At 44.3% G+C, this 20,313-nt stretch overlaps 1 protein-coding gene across 1 annotated transcript; it reads right to left on the reverse strand.

Moving 5' to 3' along the window:
* Positions 1–11,477: 11,477 nt before the first annotated feature.
* F5891DRAFT_981084 (uncharacterized protein) lies at positions 11,478–16,374 on the reverse strand (the record flags this gene model as incomplete). Its single annotated transcript, XM_041377074.1, has 16 exons — positions 11,478–11,756; positions 11,904–12,540; positions 12,590–12,701; positions 12,794–12,899; positions 13,003–13,387; positions 13,439–13,584; positions 13,697–13,805; positions 13,858–14,039; positions 14,087–14,290; positions 14,342–14,758; positions 14,807–14,995; positions 15,276–15,323; positions 15,362–15,820; positions 15,876–16,049; positions 16,098–16,288; positions 16,362–16,374. 16 exons carry the CDS (start codon positions 16,372–16,374, stop codon positions 11,478–11,480), a joined length of 3,651 nt encoding a protein of 1,216 aa, XP_041225139.1.
* Positions 16,375–20,313: the final 3,939 nt, after the last annotated feature.

Genomic DNA, 20,313 nt, shown 5'->3' on the forward strand with positions numbered 1-20,313 from the left:
AGTCAACAAATGAATATCTGATAACTAGCACACTTCCAATCAGGTAGTATTTCATTGAGCAATGGATCATCCAAGGGGTCCCTTATCAGACTCAGTAGTGCATATAGGCAAATGATAATGAAAACATGAAAGTTGTTATTATGCTATTTTTCAAACCCAAGACCTGAAAATATGTATGCAACATTTCCATTTTTCACTTGTTGCACAAATCACCGAGTTTTGAGTGCCGAAACCCGAAACTCGAAACCTGGTGTGCAACATGTTGATTTTTCATTTACATTACACAAATCATCGAGTTCCGAATGCCAAGGGCCAAAACCCAAACCCCGAAAATATGTGCGCAACATGTCCATTTTTTACTTGTTGCACAAATCACTGAGTTTTGAGTGCCGAAACCTGAAACTCAAAACCCAGTGTGCAACATGTTGATTTTTCATTTACATTACACAAATCATCAAGTTCTGAGTGCCGAGACCTGAGACCTGAACCCTGAGACCCGAAACTATGTATGCAACATTTCCATTTTTCACTTGTTGCACAAATCACCGAGTTTTGAGTGCCAAAACCTGAAACTCAAAACCAGGTGTGAACATGTCCATTGTTCAATTATATTACACAAGTCATCGAGTTCCAAGGGCCGAGGGCCGAAACCCGAACCCCGAAAATATGTGCACAACATGTCCATTTTTCACTCACTGCACAAATCACCGAGTTTTGAGTGCTGAAACCCAAAACTTGAAACCCGGCATGCAACATGTTTATTTTTCATTTACATTACACAAATCATCAAGTTCCGAGTGCTTCAGATCATGTCCATTTTTCACTCATTGCACAAATCACCAAGTGTCGAGTGTCGAAACCTGACACCCGGTACTTCAAATGGACACAAATTGTATTTGTATGTATTATCCATTGGTGTAGGGCTCAAATAACTTGGGAATTGTATTTGTCAGTACTCAGTACTCAGTGATTGGTACTCGGTGATTGGTGATTGGTGGTCAGTGGTCGGTACTCGAGACTCAGGTAGTCAATATAGACAAATGATAATGAAAAATGACAGTTGTAGTCCACATCAAGGTGAGTGTCTTGGTAGTCTTTCCTTGTCATTCGGCAAAACATCAGCAATAATGAAAAAATGAAAGTTGTTATTATGCTTAACTTCCTTACCGAAGGTTGTAGTCCAAGTCCAGGTGAGTGTATGTCACAACCCAATAATGAATTAACGCTGGGCAGAGACTAGGACTCAAACAAAGAATAATCACGCAGAGGAAGTAGGCAGCAGGTATGTCTTGGTATTGCTCACTTGGAGATACAAGAGGTTTGAACCAAAGAACTACTGACTACGACGAGCTACCTATATACACATATTGAAACTGAGATCGAAACTGAGTATGAACTAACTAACCAATCAGAATAATTAAAGGTATCGTACGATTCTATATATAACTATGATGTCATAACATGTGCCGCAGCCACAGTAAGACTCTGGAACATTCCAAGAGTGTCGCAAGGCATGACGTCAGTATCTTCGGCATTGTCCGATAGATCACGTGACTCTGGTAATTCTACAATAGACGCAATAATAGGAACTTCTTCAACAGTAAATACATTCTTAGGAACAGGCGCTGTGACTGGGCACTTAAAGGACTTAGAATTAAGGAACAAATAATGATTTGTATTTGGAACTCGTGACATTACCCCCTCTCTAGGATGAGCGTCATCGCGAATGAAACTAGGACGAATAAACTTTTTGCGCCATTCCAAAAACTCTTGGGTTTCGAACACCGATTTATTAATTTTGCAGGGATTCAATGCCTTCGGATTTTGCCGGTGAAATTCTTGAACTTTCAACCGTGCATTCTCAAGGTTTTCCTCAGGTTCCCGTGTCGCTTCTTCTATCGGATATCCTTCCCACTCTACTAGGTATTGGAGTTTTGATCTGTGCAGTCTCGAGTCTAGGACTTTTCGTACTATCCATTCGGAATCGCCTTCTGATAAGATCTCTGGCGGCGGACGATGATGTGGAAGTCTTTGGACTAAGGTCGAGGGGGAATGCGGAGTGAGTAATTCTACGTGGAATACCGGATGAATCTGATATTTTGCTGGAAGGTTCAGGCGGTAATTTACATCACCCGTCTTCTCTAGCACTTCAAATGGACCAAGTCGTCGATCAGAGAGTTTCTTATTTGGTCTTTTTTGACGGATATTTTTGGCATTGAGCCAGACCAGATCTCCTTTCTTGAATTGTGGTGCGTCTTTTACTCCTTTATCGTAGAATCTCTTCATCCGCTCATTCGCCATTCGCAGCATACTTTCTGCATCTTCCTTCACCTCTTTCATTACATCCACTCGTTCATCAGCTGCAGGTACTTTAGAATTGGAAATTGGTGAAAAAGTAAACTCTGGATCGTATCCGTAGAGTACTTTGAATGGACTATGACCCATTACAGTGACAGAGTTATTGTGAGCGAATTCTGCTATCGGAAGCCAGTCTACCCAATCATTTTGGCGGTAAGACGTGAACATTCTCAGATATTGCTCTACTTCTTGATTGATTCTCTCTGTTTGTCCGTCTGTCTGAGGATGATAAGCCGTTGACATGTTCCATTTTATGCCTAGGCGTTTTGACACTTGTCCCATAAATTTGGAAACGAATTGTGTTCCTCTATCCGATATCACCTGTTTCGGAGTTCCATGGTGTTTCCATACGTTATCTAAGAAAAGTTTCGCGATTCCTCGAGCGTCAACTTCCTTTTTCGTAGGCATGATGTGCGTTTGTTTTGTGTATCGATCAACGACAACAAAAATAGAATCGAACCCTTCGCTTTTAGGCAAATCTACTATCAAATCACAAGTGATTGATTGCCAAGGTCCCGCTGGTATTTCATTTGGTTTAAGCGGACCATGTGATTGCGTTGGGTGAATCTTCGTTGCTCTGCATCTATCACAGCCATCTACGTAATCGTGGACATACTTCGTCATTGAAGGCCACCAATAATTTCTGGAAATCAATTCTAAGGTTTTGGCACGTCCAGGGTGTCCAGCCGGTGGAGAGTCGTGAAACAACTCTAATATCTCTCGGCGGATCTCTTTATCATTTGGAACGTAAACCAGTCCTCAGAATAACACCAATCCATCCTCTACATTCCACTCTTCAACTTTTCTTCGCAATTGTACTGGTGCTGCTTTTAACGTTTGTAGTGCTTTAGCAACTTCGGGCTCTCGTTCTGTGCATTGCCTTATCTTTCTCAGCAATTGTTTTTCTCCTTGCACTAGAACTTGACCTCTTTTAGCAGCTTTTACAGTAAAAAACTCTGGTTTTAACAAAATACGATCAGAATTGTCGTTTTCTACCCCCCCTCTGTGGTCTTCTCTCCGAGAAAGCTTATCGGCCTTATCGTTGACTACACCAGGCTTATGTTGGAGTGTAAATTCATACTCCGCCAGGAACAGACTCCATCTGGCTTGCCTTCTTGTCAACTTTTGGCTTGTCATAAAGTACTCGAGATTTTTATGATCCGTCCAGATCTCCACATGGTGAGGTTTTCCCTGCACATAGTGCCTCCACTCCTCCAACGCTCGAATGATTGCGAGTAACTCTTTGTCATGGATGTCATAATTTCTTTCTGCATCGTTCATTGACTTAGAGTAATACGCCATGGGGTGCCATAGGTCATCTTCCATCAGTCGAGATAGAACCGCTCCAGTTGCATAATCAGAAGCATCGGTTTCTATTTTCATTTTCTTCTCAATGTCAGGCATTACTAGGATCGGAGCTGATGTAAACCTTGACTTCAGTTCATCAAAAGCATCTTGCTGTTTCTCCGTCCAATCCCATTTGACATCTTTCCATAATAAATCATTCATTGGTCTAGCGATGTCTGAGAACCCGAAGATAAATCTTCTGTAGAAGTTGGCGAAGCCCATAAATACTTGAATATCTTTGACGCATTTGGGTACAGGCCATTTCATTACTCCTTCTACTTTCACAGGGTCCATTCAAACACCACCTTTCTCCACTATCAACCCGAGGAACTTGACTTCTGTCTGTTCGAAGCTACACTTTTCAGGCTTCAGATACAGATCATTCTCTTTTAGTCGTTTTAGTACCTCTCGTACAACTTTTCGGTGTTGCTCCCTATTGCCATTTGTGAATACGAGGATATCATCGATATAGACAACTACGGTCTTTCCATCAATTAAATCTCTGAATATCTCGTTCATCATGGTTTGGAACGTGGCAGGGGAGTTTGTTAACCCGAAGTACATCATGGTTGGTTCATGGTGACCAAACGGCGTTTTGAAGGCCGCCTTCCACTCGTCTCCTTCTTTCATGCGAATATTATTGTACCCCCATCTTACATCCATCTTGGAGTACATCGTGGCACCAGTTAAAGCATCAATTAAATCTTGAGATCTCGGTAGCGGGTATGCATTTTTAACCGTCTTCTCATTGAGCTTTCTATAATCCATTACTGGTCTCAACTTGCCATCTTTCTTGGCCACAAAGAAGAAAGGTGCTGCTACTGGAGATTGTGAATTTCTAATACGTCCCAGTGCAGTTTCGGTTTTTAACCAATCTTTCAAAGTGTCCATCTCCTTGGGTGATAAGGGATATGGTTTCGCATTTGGCGGAAGATCGCCATCATCTTTAAGATCTATCGCATGATCCCACTTCTTTCTTTCAGGGAAGCGCTTAGATTCTTCTTCTGAGAAAACTCCCAGGTACTCGTGAAGCCAATCGGGAACCATCTCTTCGACCGATTTCTTCACCTTCGTTGCTTCTTCTGCAACCTTCTGCTCCGTGGCAACCGAGGCTTTATACTTGATCCATTCTCCAGGATACTCTTCGTCTTCTATTTCCTCAACTGTCGCCCTTTTCATTGCCATGTCTTCTTCGTCATCCTCTTCTGTGGGAATCAGGTCTGGCACTTCTTCTATCTTTTTTTGTTCTTTTCTTTTTTCTTTATTTTTTTGTCTTTGTTCTTTTTTAGTAATACATTTAACCGGGCAACGAGAAAGTGCAAAACGTCCAGCATTCCAATCTATTTCCAGGTTGTGATATCTTAGCCAATCTATGCCAATAATAACATCATCGCTTCCTAAGTCTGTAACCATGAAGGCTGCTTGATCCTCAACATGATCACCGATCTTTAGACCTAATTCTGCATAATGAGTCATCGATCCAGCGGCATTTAACGAGCCATCAATATTTTTAACCGGAATGGGCCTTAATAATTTATGGCACTGGACTTCGTTCTTTTTCACAAACTTTTCGCTAATAAATAATGTTGATGCACCGCAATCTACCAGTGCTTTCACATCTGCTTGTCGGTTCTTTCCCTTCAACGTGATCGGAATGTAAAAATGTTCAGATTTGGATTTAATATATACTTCTGATACATCCGAGAACGTAGATAGGATGGAGAAACGATTGTTCGGGTCTAAGTTCGCAGACTTTGACTTTGACCCCTCTAAAAACCCTTGCCTTCCTTGGAGCTGACCCAAGCTTTGAACCAACTCGGAATAGGGTCTTCTTCTTTTGGCACTGTAGTAGCCTTCACCTGCACTTTTGGTGCGACTGCGTCTTTGCAGTTTCTAGCCATATGGCCTTCGCCTCCACAGCGGTAGCATTTGAAGGATCCAGTCCTTCCTTGAGGTTTTGGAGCACCTCGCTGCTTGTTGGCGTTGACGTCCATAGCGTCGCTTTCCTTACTAGGGCCAGGTCTGTATTCTGGGGTTCTGGGGCCTTGTTTAGGGGTCCACCAGGTTGTCTTCTTCTTGTCCGCATCTAGCTCTTCGAAGTTGCGTCCGATTTGGATCGCATGTTCCACCAGTTTCTTCATGGTGTTTTTGTCCTCGTAACGGACATGAGCGAGCTGTATTTTGACACGGTCTTGAAGTCCCAGTCTAAACTTCTGTCTCTGGTTGTAGTCGGAAAAGGAGGTGTGTGCAGCCTTTTGTCTGAAAGCAGCTGCGTACTCTGGAACCGAGGAAGCTCCTTGTCTAAGGGATTCTAGTTCCCTGATCGCTTTTCCTTCACGATCTTCTTGCCCCCACATGGCTTCTAAGTCTTCCAGGAATTTCTCCACGGTCAACTTTTCGTCTCCGGTCTTTCCAAGTTTGGTGATGTAAGGTTGCGCCCATTTGGCTGCAGTTCCTTTCATGAATGAAAGCATCACTCCGATTCTTTGGCCTTCTTGGATGTTGGGCCATTGCGCCGTGTATAGCGCTACTTGGGATATCCAGACCATGAGTTCTATGGAGTCCTTTTCTCCTGTGAAGTCTTGGGGTTTTGAATATTTGATGGAGGGGGAGGAATTCGATGATAGTAGGCTAGCTCCTGCAGAGCCGAATGATGGTTGTTGAGACTGTATTTTCACAGTCTCGTCTTCTTGCATTTCTAGGCGTACGCCCAGGAGTCTGTTTGCTTCTTCTAGAGCCGCATTCTTGGCTTCTAGTTCTGCAATCCTGACCCTGAAGCTGTCCGCTTGATTTGCAAGTGACATATGGATGTACTCGACAATTTCTTGTGGAGTAGACGGTAATACCACCGGTGCAGGTTGTACAGGAGGATTTGGTAATTCAGATATAGTGCCAGTTGTGTTCTGGAACCCGATTCACTGATGTCTGTTGAAGAGCTGCTCGTAAGGGCTCTTCCGGAAGGGAATGATGATGAAAAGAGGAAAGTTTATGTAATGGAAAACTGAAGCGGTCCCCGATATCTGATCGGATCTACCACGTACTTCAGGATCGAAGGGTTCTTTAATCAACCCAACCGATGCTTCCCTAATACTAACTAAAAAGATACGTAAACTATACTCGATCGAGTGGGAAAAACTAGGGACAATGCAATCTCCGTTCTGAGGGTACAAGCCTAGGACAAGTTATCACTCTTCCAGCCGAAGCTTACAAGTGCGAGTCTCACTAGGGTATGTCGCTAAATCCTCGTAGGTCGAAAGCACGGTTTGTCGTCTAGACAGTTCCGCTATTGACTCGAAACGAATGCCTACATGTGTATGAAGAAAGGGATAGGTAAAATGAAACTATAGTAACATTGAGCAGGCAGGGTTTTGGGCCAGCACTCAAAGTTGCAGTGACACGCCTAATGTCGTGAACACCTCCGTATACTGGCGGCTGCGGTAAGACAGGGCCTGGTATAGGACTACTAACTAAGAAAGATGATAGGTAGGAAAATGCGCTCAAATGAGCAAAGGAATGAAATCAAAAAGTCGCGGCGGTTTAAGCCGGGCAAAAGTATAACGGCTTTGTTTCGGCTGATGGTGTGAAGATGACTTCCAACACGACCAGGCAAAAGAAAGAGAGATGCGAGAGTGTAACGCGAGAGTCGGAGTCTCCTATAGTTCAAACCTAATGTCACAACCCAATAACGAATTAACGCTGGGCAGAGACTAGGACTCAAACAAAGAATAATCACGCAGAGGAAGTAGGCAGCAGGTACGTCTTGGTATTGCTCACTTGGAGATACAAGAGGTTTGAACTAAAGAACTACTGACTACGACGAGCTACCTATATACACATATTGAAACTGAGATCGAAACTGAGTATGAACTAACTAACCAATCAGAATAATTAAAGGTATCGTACGATTCTATATATAACTATGATGTCATAACATGTGCCGCAGCCACAGTAAGACTCTGGAACATTCCAAGAGTGTCGCAAGGCATGACGTCAGTATCTTCGGCATTGTCCGATAGATCACGTGACTCTGGTAATTCTACAATAGACGCAATAATAGGAACTTCTTCAACAGTAAATACATTCTTAGGAACAGGCGCTGTGACTGGGCGCTTAAAGGACTTAGAATTAAGGAACAAATAATGATTTGTATTTGGAACTCGTGACAGTGTAGTGGTAGTCTTTTCTTGTCAATTGGTTATCTTGTTACTCATTACGCAGTACTCGGTACATGGTAATTGGTACTCAGTATCCAGGAATCAGTAGTCAGCTTAATGAAGGTTGTAGTCCAAGTCTAGGTGAGTTTATTTGTAGTCTTTTCTCATCCATTGGTTACCATGTGACCAAGATATAAGCTAAAGAAATCCAAAACATCAATAATGACAAATAAAATACATGTGTGTAGTAAGTGAGTCTAAAGATAAAAGAATGAATATTAATAGTGAGACTTGCACATTATGTCGAGATATACAACATAACAAGCCTGTGATGTGATCAGAGACCTGGAATAACACCCATATACATCCATTATAATAGCTTAAAAGCTTAGAAAGATTCATGAAGGATTGATGTAATGATAGGCAAAATGACATATGTGTGGAGAGTGACAATAGACATCTTTTATACAAAGTCACATTTATATATGATTCAGGCCAAAAATATCATTACAAATAACTTTCATTTTTCATTATTGCTAATGTTTCAGATTTCTTTAGCTTATATCTCAGTCAAATGATAACTGATGGACAAGAAAAGACTACCAATACACTCCTATAGACTCGGACCACAACCTTTGGTAAGAAAGTTAAGTGTAATAACAACTTTAATTTTTCATTATCATTTGCCTATATTGACTACCAACCACCAACTACCAACTACTGAGTACCGAGTACCAAGCACTGACAAATACAATTCCCAAGTTATTTGAACCCTACACCAATGGATAATACATACAAATATAGAATTCATGTCCATTTGAAGTACTGGGTTTCGGGTTTTGGCACTCGGCACTTGGTAATTTGTGCAATGAGTAGATGGGCATGTGGCATACATGTTTTTGGGCTTCGGGTTTCAGGATTTGGCCCTCAGCACTCAATGATCTGTGTAATGTAAATGAACAATGAACATGTTGCACACCCGGTTTTGAGTTTCGGGTTTCGGCACTTGAAACTCAGTGATCAGTGCAACAAGTGAAAAATGGAAATGTTGCATACATATTTTTCAGGTCTTGGGCTTTCCGGTGAAATTGTGGTCCTGGATGAAATGCCACAATTGAATGATTCAATCATTGAGTTCCAATATCCAGGACTCGAAACTGTAGATTGAGGTAGATATCACAGACCCTTCAGTCACTTCTACTGTAGAACCCTGTCATAGGACATGTACATTGGCCTGCAAAACCTGGACTACCGGACACCGGCCGGTCCATGTAAATCCAGGCTCGGCCGATGCTGTAGAACTCTAGCAGGCCGATGCCTCACATAAAAAAATATCAGAGGTGTAGGAAGGGGCCGGCCGGCCAGGTTGATGTTAGCAGAATGGGCCAGCCCTGATGTGCAGTGTGTATAAGGGGGCCGGCCGACCAATGTCTGCCAAATGGTGCATTAGGCCTGCCTACCTCTGCATTATGTGAAAGGGGGCCGTCCGGCCAGGTTGATGTTAGCAGAATGGGCCAGCCCTGATGTGCAGTGTGTAGGAGGGGGCCGGCCGACATACCTCTCCCAAATGATGCATTAGGCCTGCCTGCCTCTGCAATATGTGAAAGGGGGCCGGCCGGCTGCAAATTGAATTTCAGCTGAATGGGCCAGCCCTGATGTGCAGTGTGTAAGAGGGGGCCGGCCGACATACCTCTCCCAAATGGTGCATTCAGCCTACCTATCTCTGCAATATGTGAAAGGGGGACAGCCAGCTGCAGATTGAATTTCACCTTTGTGAGCCACATGGGCCAACCTGTATATGCAGTATGAAGAAGGGGGCTAGCTAGCATACTGCTTCCATGATGGCCTGCCTGCCTCTGAGGTAGGTAGAAAGTGCACTCAACCTCACTTCAAAGCTGCAGTTGATGTAGCATTTGAGTAAGCTGTCCAGAATAAATTGCAGCTTTCTGGTGCCATTTTGGTTTATCCGAGTTTGTGGCTGGCCACTTTATACAGAGTCTGCAACAGCAGGCTGGCCCATGTGACCAGCTATCCACCTCATACACACTGCACAGCCTGTCCAGCAGACTAGGGTATAATCATAGCCAGAATAGCTGGCCCAGCATATCAGGCTGCAATATAAGCAACACAACTATTGCAATGTTGGAAAAATCAAACTGTGGTTGATGTGGCATTCAAGTAAGCAGTCCAGAAAGATTCAAAGTGAGGAACATTGAGGCTTAAAAGTAGCCAGAATCATGCACAAAACAAGTTTGGTGCATGTCACTGTCCAGCAAGCTGGAGTATAGGTGAAAGTCAGGTTGGCCAGACTGGTATTACATACTGCACAGCTCGTCTGGCCAGCTTGGGTATAGAAAACAGCCAGGCTGGCCGACCCAGTATTACAGGGTGCAACAACAGGCTGGCCCAGCCAGACTTGGCTAGGGTATTGGTGAAAGCCATGTGGGCCGGCCCGGTATTACACACTGCACAGCTTGTCCGGCCTGCTGGGGTATAGGACACAACCAGGCCGGCCAGCCTAGTATTACAGGATGCAACAACAGGCTGGCCCATGCTGGAATCTCACAACCAGTCTCCTTTGGTAGAGTAAGTCTGATTATCTACTGTTTAAGCCTCACTCATTTCAGATGCTCACCTTCTATATCTATAAGTGAGAGAAAGTGAATCGTTTCTGTTGCTTGTAAATCATTTTCATGGCAATGATGTGCTAGCAACAGAAACGATCCACTTTCTCTCACTTATAGATATAGAAGGTAAGCATCTGAAATCAGTATCATGAAAATGATGTGCTCACTACAGAAACCATTCATTTTCTGTCACTCATAGACATAGAAGGTGTTGCACCCTGTAATACTGGGCTGGCCGGCCTGGCTGTGTTCTATACCCAAGCTGGCCGGACAGGTTGTGCAGTATGTAATACTAGGCCGGCCAACTTGGCTTGTCACCTATACCACAGCCAAGTCTGATAAGATTAGCAAAGTCTGGCTGGGCCAGCCTGTTGTTACACCCTGTAACACTAGGTCGGCCGGCCTGGCTGTGTCCTATACCATAGCTGGCCTGACATATTGTACAGTATGTAATACTGGTCCGGCCAGCCTGGTTGCCACCTACACCCCAGCTTGCTGGACTATGTTATGTACCAGACTTGTTTTGTGCATGGTCATGGCTACTTTTAAGCTGGACTGCTTACATGAATGCTACATCAACCACAGCTTGATCATGCCAACATTGCAATAGTTTTGTTGCTTATATTGCAGCCTGATGTGCTAAGCCAGCATTCCTCAGTCGGCCGGATAGTCTGTGCAGTCTGTATGAGGTGGACGGCCGGTCATATAGTGCCATATTCTATATGGGCCAGCCTGCTGTTGCAGCCTGCACCTCTGGGCCGGCTGGCTTAGCTGGCACTTATACCTGAGCCGGCCGGACGGGATGTGCAGTATGTATACAGTGGCCAGCCACCCATCCCACATCAGCCAGCCTGCTGTTGCAGTCTGTAATATAAGGCTGACTGCACACCATCATAGGCTGGCCTACTATTACAATATTTGGGCGAGGACACCTAACCTCATCTGGTATGTTTAGAAGTCAAGTAATTACATTATGAAGCCATCTTTAATATCAACTTGTCATGCTCCATTTTCCTTGAAAACTCTTCATGCCCTCAGCTGCAAACTCAGCCCACATGGAAGCCTGCTTTTCAGCATATGCCCTATGCCCATTCTTGATGCTTTCATCTGCCCTTGCTCTCCACTCCGACTCCTGCTTCTGAAACCACCATACTGTCCAACACATTTCATGCTGTACCAACTTCAGCTCTTCACTCCAACGGTCATATCGTGCTTTTGCTTTCAACCAATTGACTCGATAAACTAGGAATGGGGAACATAAGCTCAGTACCTTCATAAAAATCAGATAAGATTAAAACTCACATTCATTCATTCACTCGCTCTTCTGGCTGTCCTCTGCACTGTTGATTCTCCAAAACCAAGCTAGCCTATCAGAACCCTGACCATGCCTATTTTCCTCAGTGACTTCTTTGCTTACTGTAAGGTCCTCAGCCTTTAGGGCTTGATAAGATGACATTGTATCAGAATCAGCCCCTAATCGTTGCATTGCTGCCCTTGATCTGCAATATTCTTGAGCATGTTTGTTGATGGCCAAGGTGATTTTTCGAAGTTCCTTTGTTGATCTAGTACCCTGATGATGGATTGATTTATTGGAGTGTAATTTCTCTCGAAACACCACAGATCTGTTACCAAGAGCTTGACGAAGCTTTTCCAGGCAGTCATTTGCTTGACCCTTTCGAAGCTCCAGTTCTTCTTGACGTAATGGCATGACAACATCATTCATGATCGGATCAGATGTCCCCCATGATGGCATCCAAAGTTCAGCAACCTCTGCAGGTGAGTCAGCATCATCTCCGATGTCCAAAATACTGTCTTCCCCCAGCTCTTCAATTCCTGGAAAATTAGATCCATCAGCCTCCTCCAGGCACAGTTCAGGGTCATCTTGGTGCAATCCTGCTCCCCCTTCCAATTCCATCCCATTTGTCATAACCAATGCAGTCTCGTGGAACTTATTGATGCGAGACAAGAGTTTCTGCCTTTTTTCTTCCATCAGAGTTCTCTGAGAAGCAGTTGGATCCTCTGGCAGTTGTCTTATAGAAGAACGTAGGCCATCTCTAATAACCCAATTTGAGTCAATCACACCTCAAATATTGAACACCTTACTGAGCATTTTCTATGTTGATACCCTCGATCAACCATGCAACAGCCCCAGTCCTACCATTGGTGGACACTTCGTTTTCAGTCAACCTTAGCCTTATTTCAGCCATAGTTGGAGCTTTTGATGATTCATAATCAGGTCCAATCAAAGTTGAATTTTACCGAACCTACCTTTATCCATTGTAAGCTGATAGATGTCGAGAAGCTCACCTCGGTGAAGAGCTGCTAGTTCAGCTTCCTTCTTCCATTTCTGGATATTGGCCCGATCAAGAGACTTCGTTAATTCTTCATACGGACCCTGAGTGTCTTTAATGCCCTGTATGGCTTGATGATACTTTTTAAGTAATAATTTGACTTTTGAAGTGTTCCATTAGTCAAAGTTGACATCTCGGAAATAAAGGGGACTTGCCAATTCTGACAAGCTTCTTCCAATTAGAATCCCTCATATGGTCGTCCAAGACTTCCTGTCTGTGAGAGAGAGTCATGGACCTTGCAGTTGGGGAAATCTTGTTAAACGGGGCCCAGAGGGTCTCCAAGATTTCCCCATCAATATGACCCGCTCCTGTAATAAAATTAAGGCTGAATCTGGGAAAGCACAGTAGCTTATGAGCGCTTAGTTGAAACTTGCCGACCGCTGGCAATATTTTGATTGATTGAGGAAGAGACAGGTGATAGCTTTGATTCACCCGTTCATAGAAGTGGATACTCCACTGGCATGCAACATCATAGATTATGAGTGCACTGCCAATATCTTCTGATGGATATTTCAATGCGTTGCAGATGGAATAGTCCATGTTCATTTGCCTGACTACATAGTCAGCCCAATGTCATAGTACAACAATGCAACCAACATACCTCTCTCCCTTTTGGAAGTCAACTACTGCATGGGGAACAAAACATCCATGCCTAGCACATGCAGTTGCCCCAACTCCTGTAGCTCTTAGGTTGCTTCTCTGGACATTGGCTGCATTCACAGCACGGTGATTGCTGCAAGATGATTTCTGAAATTATATTAGACATCATTTCTAATGAAACATGTCATGAAATATGACAACTCGCCTCTTTCTCTTCCACAGATTCTATTATGTGAGTTTCATAAGGTCCTTCTGTTACCATGTATCCCTTTCTGTCTGCTAGTGAAACATCATCTTCTGGAGTCTTCATCTTCATATGCTGAGCTGTAAAATTTCCATCAACAACATATCTTTGCATGACCAACCAACTGCCGACCACAAAAATTAGCTCAGTGGGCAGTTGTTGATGAACCAACTTACCTGTCATAGGTATCCTTCCAAGAAGAAGGTAAGTTGATGCCAGGCTGGGGACATGCTGGACAATAAAGAGCTAAATCCCCTGGACCAGGAGATCTGTCCGACTCATGTGCAAAGCCAAACCTTATTCTATTGACCAAATCCCTCCATATACGAGACACCCGCATAAGTTCACGGTAGCGATCCTTTTTATCATGTAAGCATGGGGTACAATGATGAAGAAATTGCTCACAGGTATTGTATGAGGGAAAGCATTGTTGGTAAAACGACGTAGCTTTTGATAGAAACTCATAGCTGAGGTCTTGCACTCCAAAGCGTCTATGAGGAAGTTATCTAGCACATCGAAGGTAAAAGCAGATTGAGGCCGAGTGATGCTGGCAGGAAATAACTTTGCTTTTAGCAGATGTAGATGTCTGTCCTTCTCAGCTCCAGGACACTGACACCAGGATACACAGTGTGAGTAAACTCCAGTGGAGTGCACAATGACCAGGTTAGACAATCCCAACTGTGTTTCATAAATAGTATCCCCCTCCACGTGTGCAAACACATCTTCCATGGCTCCAAGATCTGACCAGGGTGACAGGTTTGACTGCTGCAATGCATTGGGGCAAGGATGTCCCCCATGACCAAGATGCATTATATACCCATGGTCCCGTAGGATAGTAGACTCGTAGAACTTGCCATTCCAAAGCTCAAGGTTGTGGAAGAGGTTGTGCTGGTGGGCTTTGACAGCACATGAGGAACACCAGCTGTGCTCTCCTGAGCAGGACAGACAACGAATAAAGCCCTCCTCTCGTCCGCAATCCTCACATTTCCCATTGTTGATCAGCTGTTCCAACTCCAACAACACTGAAAGATATTCATTGCGCCAAGGCAAGTATTCCCTGAGGAAATCATTTTGGGTCTGTAATGTTGGCTAGTTTTCAAGAATAATTATTTCCACAGAACTCACTTTTGTCTTTCGTTGGATACTATTTAAGCCTCCTGTCCCAAAATCATCATATATCTCTCTGTCATAATTGACCAGTGAATGATCTTCAATATTCTGGTGGTGTTTTTGTTTCACCAGTGAGGTTGGCTCCACCTCACTGTCATAGTCTTCATAGACAGTATCCGCTTCTTTCCATGAAACATTTCCCCTCTGAGTTTTAGATGAGATGTATGTATATTTATAAGCACCTCTTTTTCTCTTTGTTGGCTGGGCATCATCAGAAGATGTTGCTACTCTGGCCCTATTTTTCCGTCTTGGTGTGATTTTTGAGGTCATTGAAATTATGGGTTTGTTCAAAGGTAACAGAGGTCAGAGCACCACATGAATTTTGGCACAGCTACATAATGATTCCACCAAAAAAATAATTATGGGAATTTCCCAATACTATCTCCTACTCCTTATTCTCTTCCGACTCTTCCCCCCTACTAACTCTAAAAAGAAACTCTGCATCGGAAATGATGACCTTGGCACCCCAACTCTGTCATGCACAGCATCCTTCATGAAATAGGCAATTACAACCCGTTCTCCATTAAGCCAGGGACCAACAGAATGTTCTAGCACCCGCCCTGCAATATAGACCATTGCTCCAGGGGAATAATCTAGTTCTGCATGGAGGTCTGCCAAGGCCAAAGTGGCATGATGATTTCTTCCTAGACTGACCAGGAGATCAAAAAGGGATGGAGATCCACCAGCATCTCTGTGGCTAAAGGTAACACGGTTAGCAATAATTTCAAGCCCTGAAAAGATTGAGGGCCAAGAGTCCACTGGAGCAGGGTTCTTTGGGTTCTTTTTTGATCCATGACGGACTTCTTTGATGGCCTGAGAAAATGCAGAGTTGCCAGCTTGAAAAAGATCCGGAGCCACAACTCCGGTAATGGCATTCCATAGAACTTCTGATGTTGTCAAGGCAGCTAACCATTGTTGGACCTTCTCTGATTTGTAAGACTCTGAGGTCACCAATGGATCCACTCGTCGCTAAGAATAGAGTTAAGCCTAGACCCAATATATATAACAAGTGAAAATACAATACCTCCCTTCTTTGCATGAAATATGCAGGAGCTACTGTAATTCTACCAGCCCCAAATTCCCCTCCTTCAGCTGGAACCATATATCCATCATCTCTCCAACATTTGTTGACATCTTTAGGATCAACAGTTTTGAGAAGGGATTCTCTCAAGCCACCAGTGATGTGATTGAGATGCTCCTAATTAATTAATCAGCCCTGAAGGAAAATCCCCAACCAGAAACATACTATGCGAGAAGCTGTCAAAATATCAGGGAGATGAACTACCAAAATTTTTCCGTGCCTGTCCACAATGGTTGCTGGAACTGAAATTTTGCCGAGCACAGCCTCAGGGAAGAACTTCTTCAGTCTCTCCGGTTCAGCAGTTGCTGAACCATCCCTGTTGGGTTGTGACAAATTGACCTTGTCAGCATATCGGTCTACATCCCAATTGACATTGACTTTAATTCTCCATTAAATTTCATGTGCAACCCTAAATATTAACCTACTCACTAGGGTTGACCATGGCATGTGCAATGGTCAGGGCGGCCCGGTCAATTTCATATTCGGAAATTGAGGTATAATCAAAGTTCAAGGTATCACCGGGTGATGCCAAGCATTGCTGTAGCTGTACTGCTATTCTCCTCCTTGATTCCCTCGGTCATTAATAGCTGGCTGCAATGAATACAGAACCACAGTTAGGTACTTCTACCAGCGAAGTCCCCTCTTCAGCCTTTACTTTAGAATCATACTTCCTACAGTGTGTTCCAATAGCAGAGAACCATGCAGTCGTCGTAACTGTGGAAGAAGACAAAGACTCAGAGACTTCGGAGGTACTCACCATCACGCTGTAGGGATTCATTTCTGGTTGGGCTTGTAGAGACTGTTTTTACCTTACCTTATATTGGCACTTTTGTAGCTTAGATAATCAAGCAATCTTTTCACCAGTTACCAGTATGAGTCTGAGAGATCAGCAAGTTTCTATGATATTTCCTCTCCTCTGAGCCTTGAGCCTGGTCCAGAAACCCTTTAGGGTCGAATAGCAGCTAGGTTCTGCAAGACCCAATACATTGTTCAGACTCACCATCTGAATTGTTGTACCTTCAACGCGCTCTAAGACGAAAACATCGGCAACTGAACATGAGAGTTCCAAACCTGCCACTAATGCACCTAGCATGCATGACATCATTCCTTCCATGCTGCCTTCATCTATCACCCCACTGCAAACAAAACGGACTCCTCCTGCCTTTACTTATGAACCGAAAGCTGCCAGCCCAGAAACAGCCCGAAGAGTCTTCAAGAATGTCCTGGAAATGACGGTCCCGAACCTCACAATATCGGACTTACTTGCAATCAGCCTAGACCTTCAAAAGGAAGCTGTGGAATATTGTAAGGTTCAGCGTGTACCTACTCCCACCATATCTCTCACCACCAATGTCACCACAACACCTGCTTGCAGATCGAGTACGCTACTCCACTCAGGGAGCTTCGTGTCACCCTCAACGGAGTCCACTTGGAGCTAGGATTGCTCGATGAAGGCTCTGAGATTGTCATAATCAGAGAAGACATTTGGAAGAAGACTAATGCACCTTGGAACCTGGGGATTCATATGAGCATGCAAACTGCAAACGGAGGAGCGCAGGAGATGGGTGGGTGTGTCAAGATGTTAGAGATCGATGTCAATGGCATCAAAACATGGGCACATGCATATGTGGTGCCAGACGCACCTTATCAACTCTTGCTAGGATGACCGTGGCAAAGACTTGTTCGCCTATCTAAGAATGAGACATGAGATGAAGTTTCAATAACCATAAGTGATCCTCTCAACAGAACTAATATTCGTACCTGCAAGATATCAGCATGACCTTGGCCCCAACCAGGATCATTCATAGCCACATCCACACCTTTCTTCATGCTGCCCTCAATCTTGAACCTCTTACTACCAAGCTCACAAACCATCACACAGTCTATCCCATCCACACCCCACATTCCATCATCTCAACTCCATGCAACAACATTCTGCAACATGCTCTTAAGACATTCATTTGACTTTGACCCTGTTCACCACATATTAGCATATAAGAAGGTCGCGAATAAAGTCAAGCCTGCAACTACGATGATGCCAGCACACGTGTGAATCATCTGTTGTTTTCCAGAAGACCCTCTTGCATCATTGCCATTCCTTTCCCACACACCCTCAGCCTTCATACCCGGCACCCATCTTACCCAAGAACGAATGGACGAGCTTGGAGTCTTCAAGAACGAGTTCCTTCTTCCCGAAGAATGAAAACTTGCCACTCACGTTCTGATGAATAATGAGCTTGCGCTTGCCTGGGACAAGAGAGAAGGGACGCTTCAGGGACGACTATTTTCCACCCATCATTATACCCACTATAGAACATATGCCATGGACTCACCGCCAACCTCCAATTCCCCTAGGTATTAAAGACAAGGTAGTTAAACTAATCAAGTCCAAGATAGCCTCAGGCGTTTATGAGGCATCCAACTCATCCTATCAATCCCGCTGGTTCTGCGTCACAAAGAAAAGTGGAGCTGTGCATATTGTGCATGACTTACAACAGTTGAACTCTATCACCGTCAAAGATGCTGCCACAATGCCATATGTTGAACTCTTCACAGAACAATGCACAGGACATGCCATATACTCCATGATGGACCTTTTCGTCGGGTTTGACCATCACGCCCTCGCCGAAGAATCATGAGACATCACCACATTCCAAACCCCCCTTGGAACCTATCACCTCACCATCCTCCCACAAGGATGGACTGACTCCCCAGCCGTTTTCCAAAATGATGTTGCATTTATCCTGCAAGCTGAAACCGAGGTCATGCCAAATTTCCAAGACGATGTCAATGTTCTAGGTCCTTCCATGCGCTATGAGCTGCCCGACGATTCATATCAGACTCTCCCTGAGAACCTGGGAATCCGCAGATTTGTATGGGAGCATTGCACAGATGCTAATCGTGTACTTCACCAACTCAAACACGCAGGAGCCATGGTATCGGCCAAAAAGCTCTCTTTATGCGTGCCCAAGGTCATTATTGTTGGACATAAATGTACCTATGAGGGATGCATTCCAGATGAGACCAAAGTCTCGAAGATCAAGAACTGGCCAACCTGTACCTCTCGAACTGAAGTACAAAGCTTCTTAGGAACAATTGGGACCATTCGTATTTGGATCAAGGACTATGCACATACCGCACAACCTCTCACCAATCTCACCCGTGCCATACTCTATGCACATGCCCATGGCGCAGGGCTTCTCTTACATAGTGCAGGTGTGATGCTCACTGTCCAACTGGCCAGAATTCAAACAGCCTTTTCGTTAACAACTCACACTAAAATATGATTCTTCCTCTCTCCATCTTACAATATGTGATCACCGCTACCCACACACACATTCTTTGGCATCATGTCCAAATGAAAACCTGATATGTGGACATCATGCTCCACACCATATGTATCACCATTCGGTCAATCACAACCAACCTATCATCAGGTTTTGAACACCCCGCCATCACAGCACAACTACCAACCACCATCGCGCACACATTGCATCCACCAAACTCCGAACCGGACCTTCATTACACCCATCATACCTACTATGCATTGGATGAGATATCTCCCTCTCATCTACGGGTTAAAACTTACCCTCCACCTCTTGCACCTACAGGCTTCTTCCCCCCAGCACTCGCGTACCATGTCCGTCAATTCTACCAGCAGAAACCAGCAACAGCATACTCGCTCCTTCAGCTCTCAGAAACGCTCCCCCCCAACATCACCAGATGCCAGACTTAGCAAGAGGCCCAGAACATTTCGCGATCCCAGCTTGCCATTTCCATGCTGTGCTGTCTGCCTTGGACACAGCACCCACCACATTATTGAATGTTCCGTCACACACACATGGGACGGAAAATATGATACCATGGCAGAGCGAATCCGCAAAGTGCTCTGGACCAAAACTGGCAAGCAGTTATGCACAGCCTGGCAACACAAGGAAGGTTGCAGCAGCAACAGATATGACGACAAACATATCTGCTCAGAATGCAGAGCCACCACGCACGGAGCCCAGCTCTGTCCTAGAGCGCAGAAGGCTTAACCCAATCTTACCCTACAAAGCAGAAGCATGGGACAGAGAATTAAACAATGCCAACCTTCTAATCCGCTTCGCCAAAGTCCCCCAAGGTATCCATTCCGGTTTCATCCTAAACTTCCCTACTATACACACCACCCAAGCCCCTGCTGATAGCCAATTCCTCATTACATATAAAGAACAGTTCAACTCCAGTATACAAGAAGAAATCCGAAAATCACGCTACATAGGACCCTTTTCTGACTGCACACTTACGAATCTTATTGGACCATTTCAGACATCCCCGCTCTCTATTATTCCGAAACCGGGCAAACCAGGAAAATTTAGATCAATCCAAAATTTCTCCTTCC

This window comes from Suillus fuscotomentosus (genome assembly GCF_016647785.1).
Source record: "Suillus fuscotomentosus strain FC203 chromosome Unknown F5891scaffold_32, whole genome shotgun sequence".
Classification (NCBI taxonomy): domain Eukaryota; kingdom Fungi; phylum Basidiomycota; class Agaricomycetes; order Boletales; family Suillaceae; genus Suillus; species Suillus fuscotomentosus.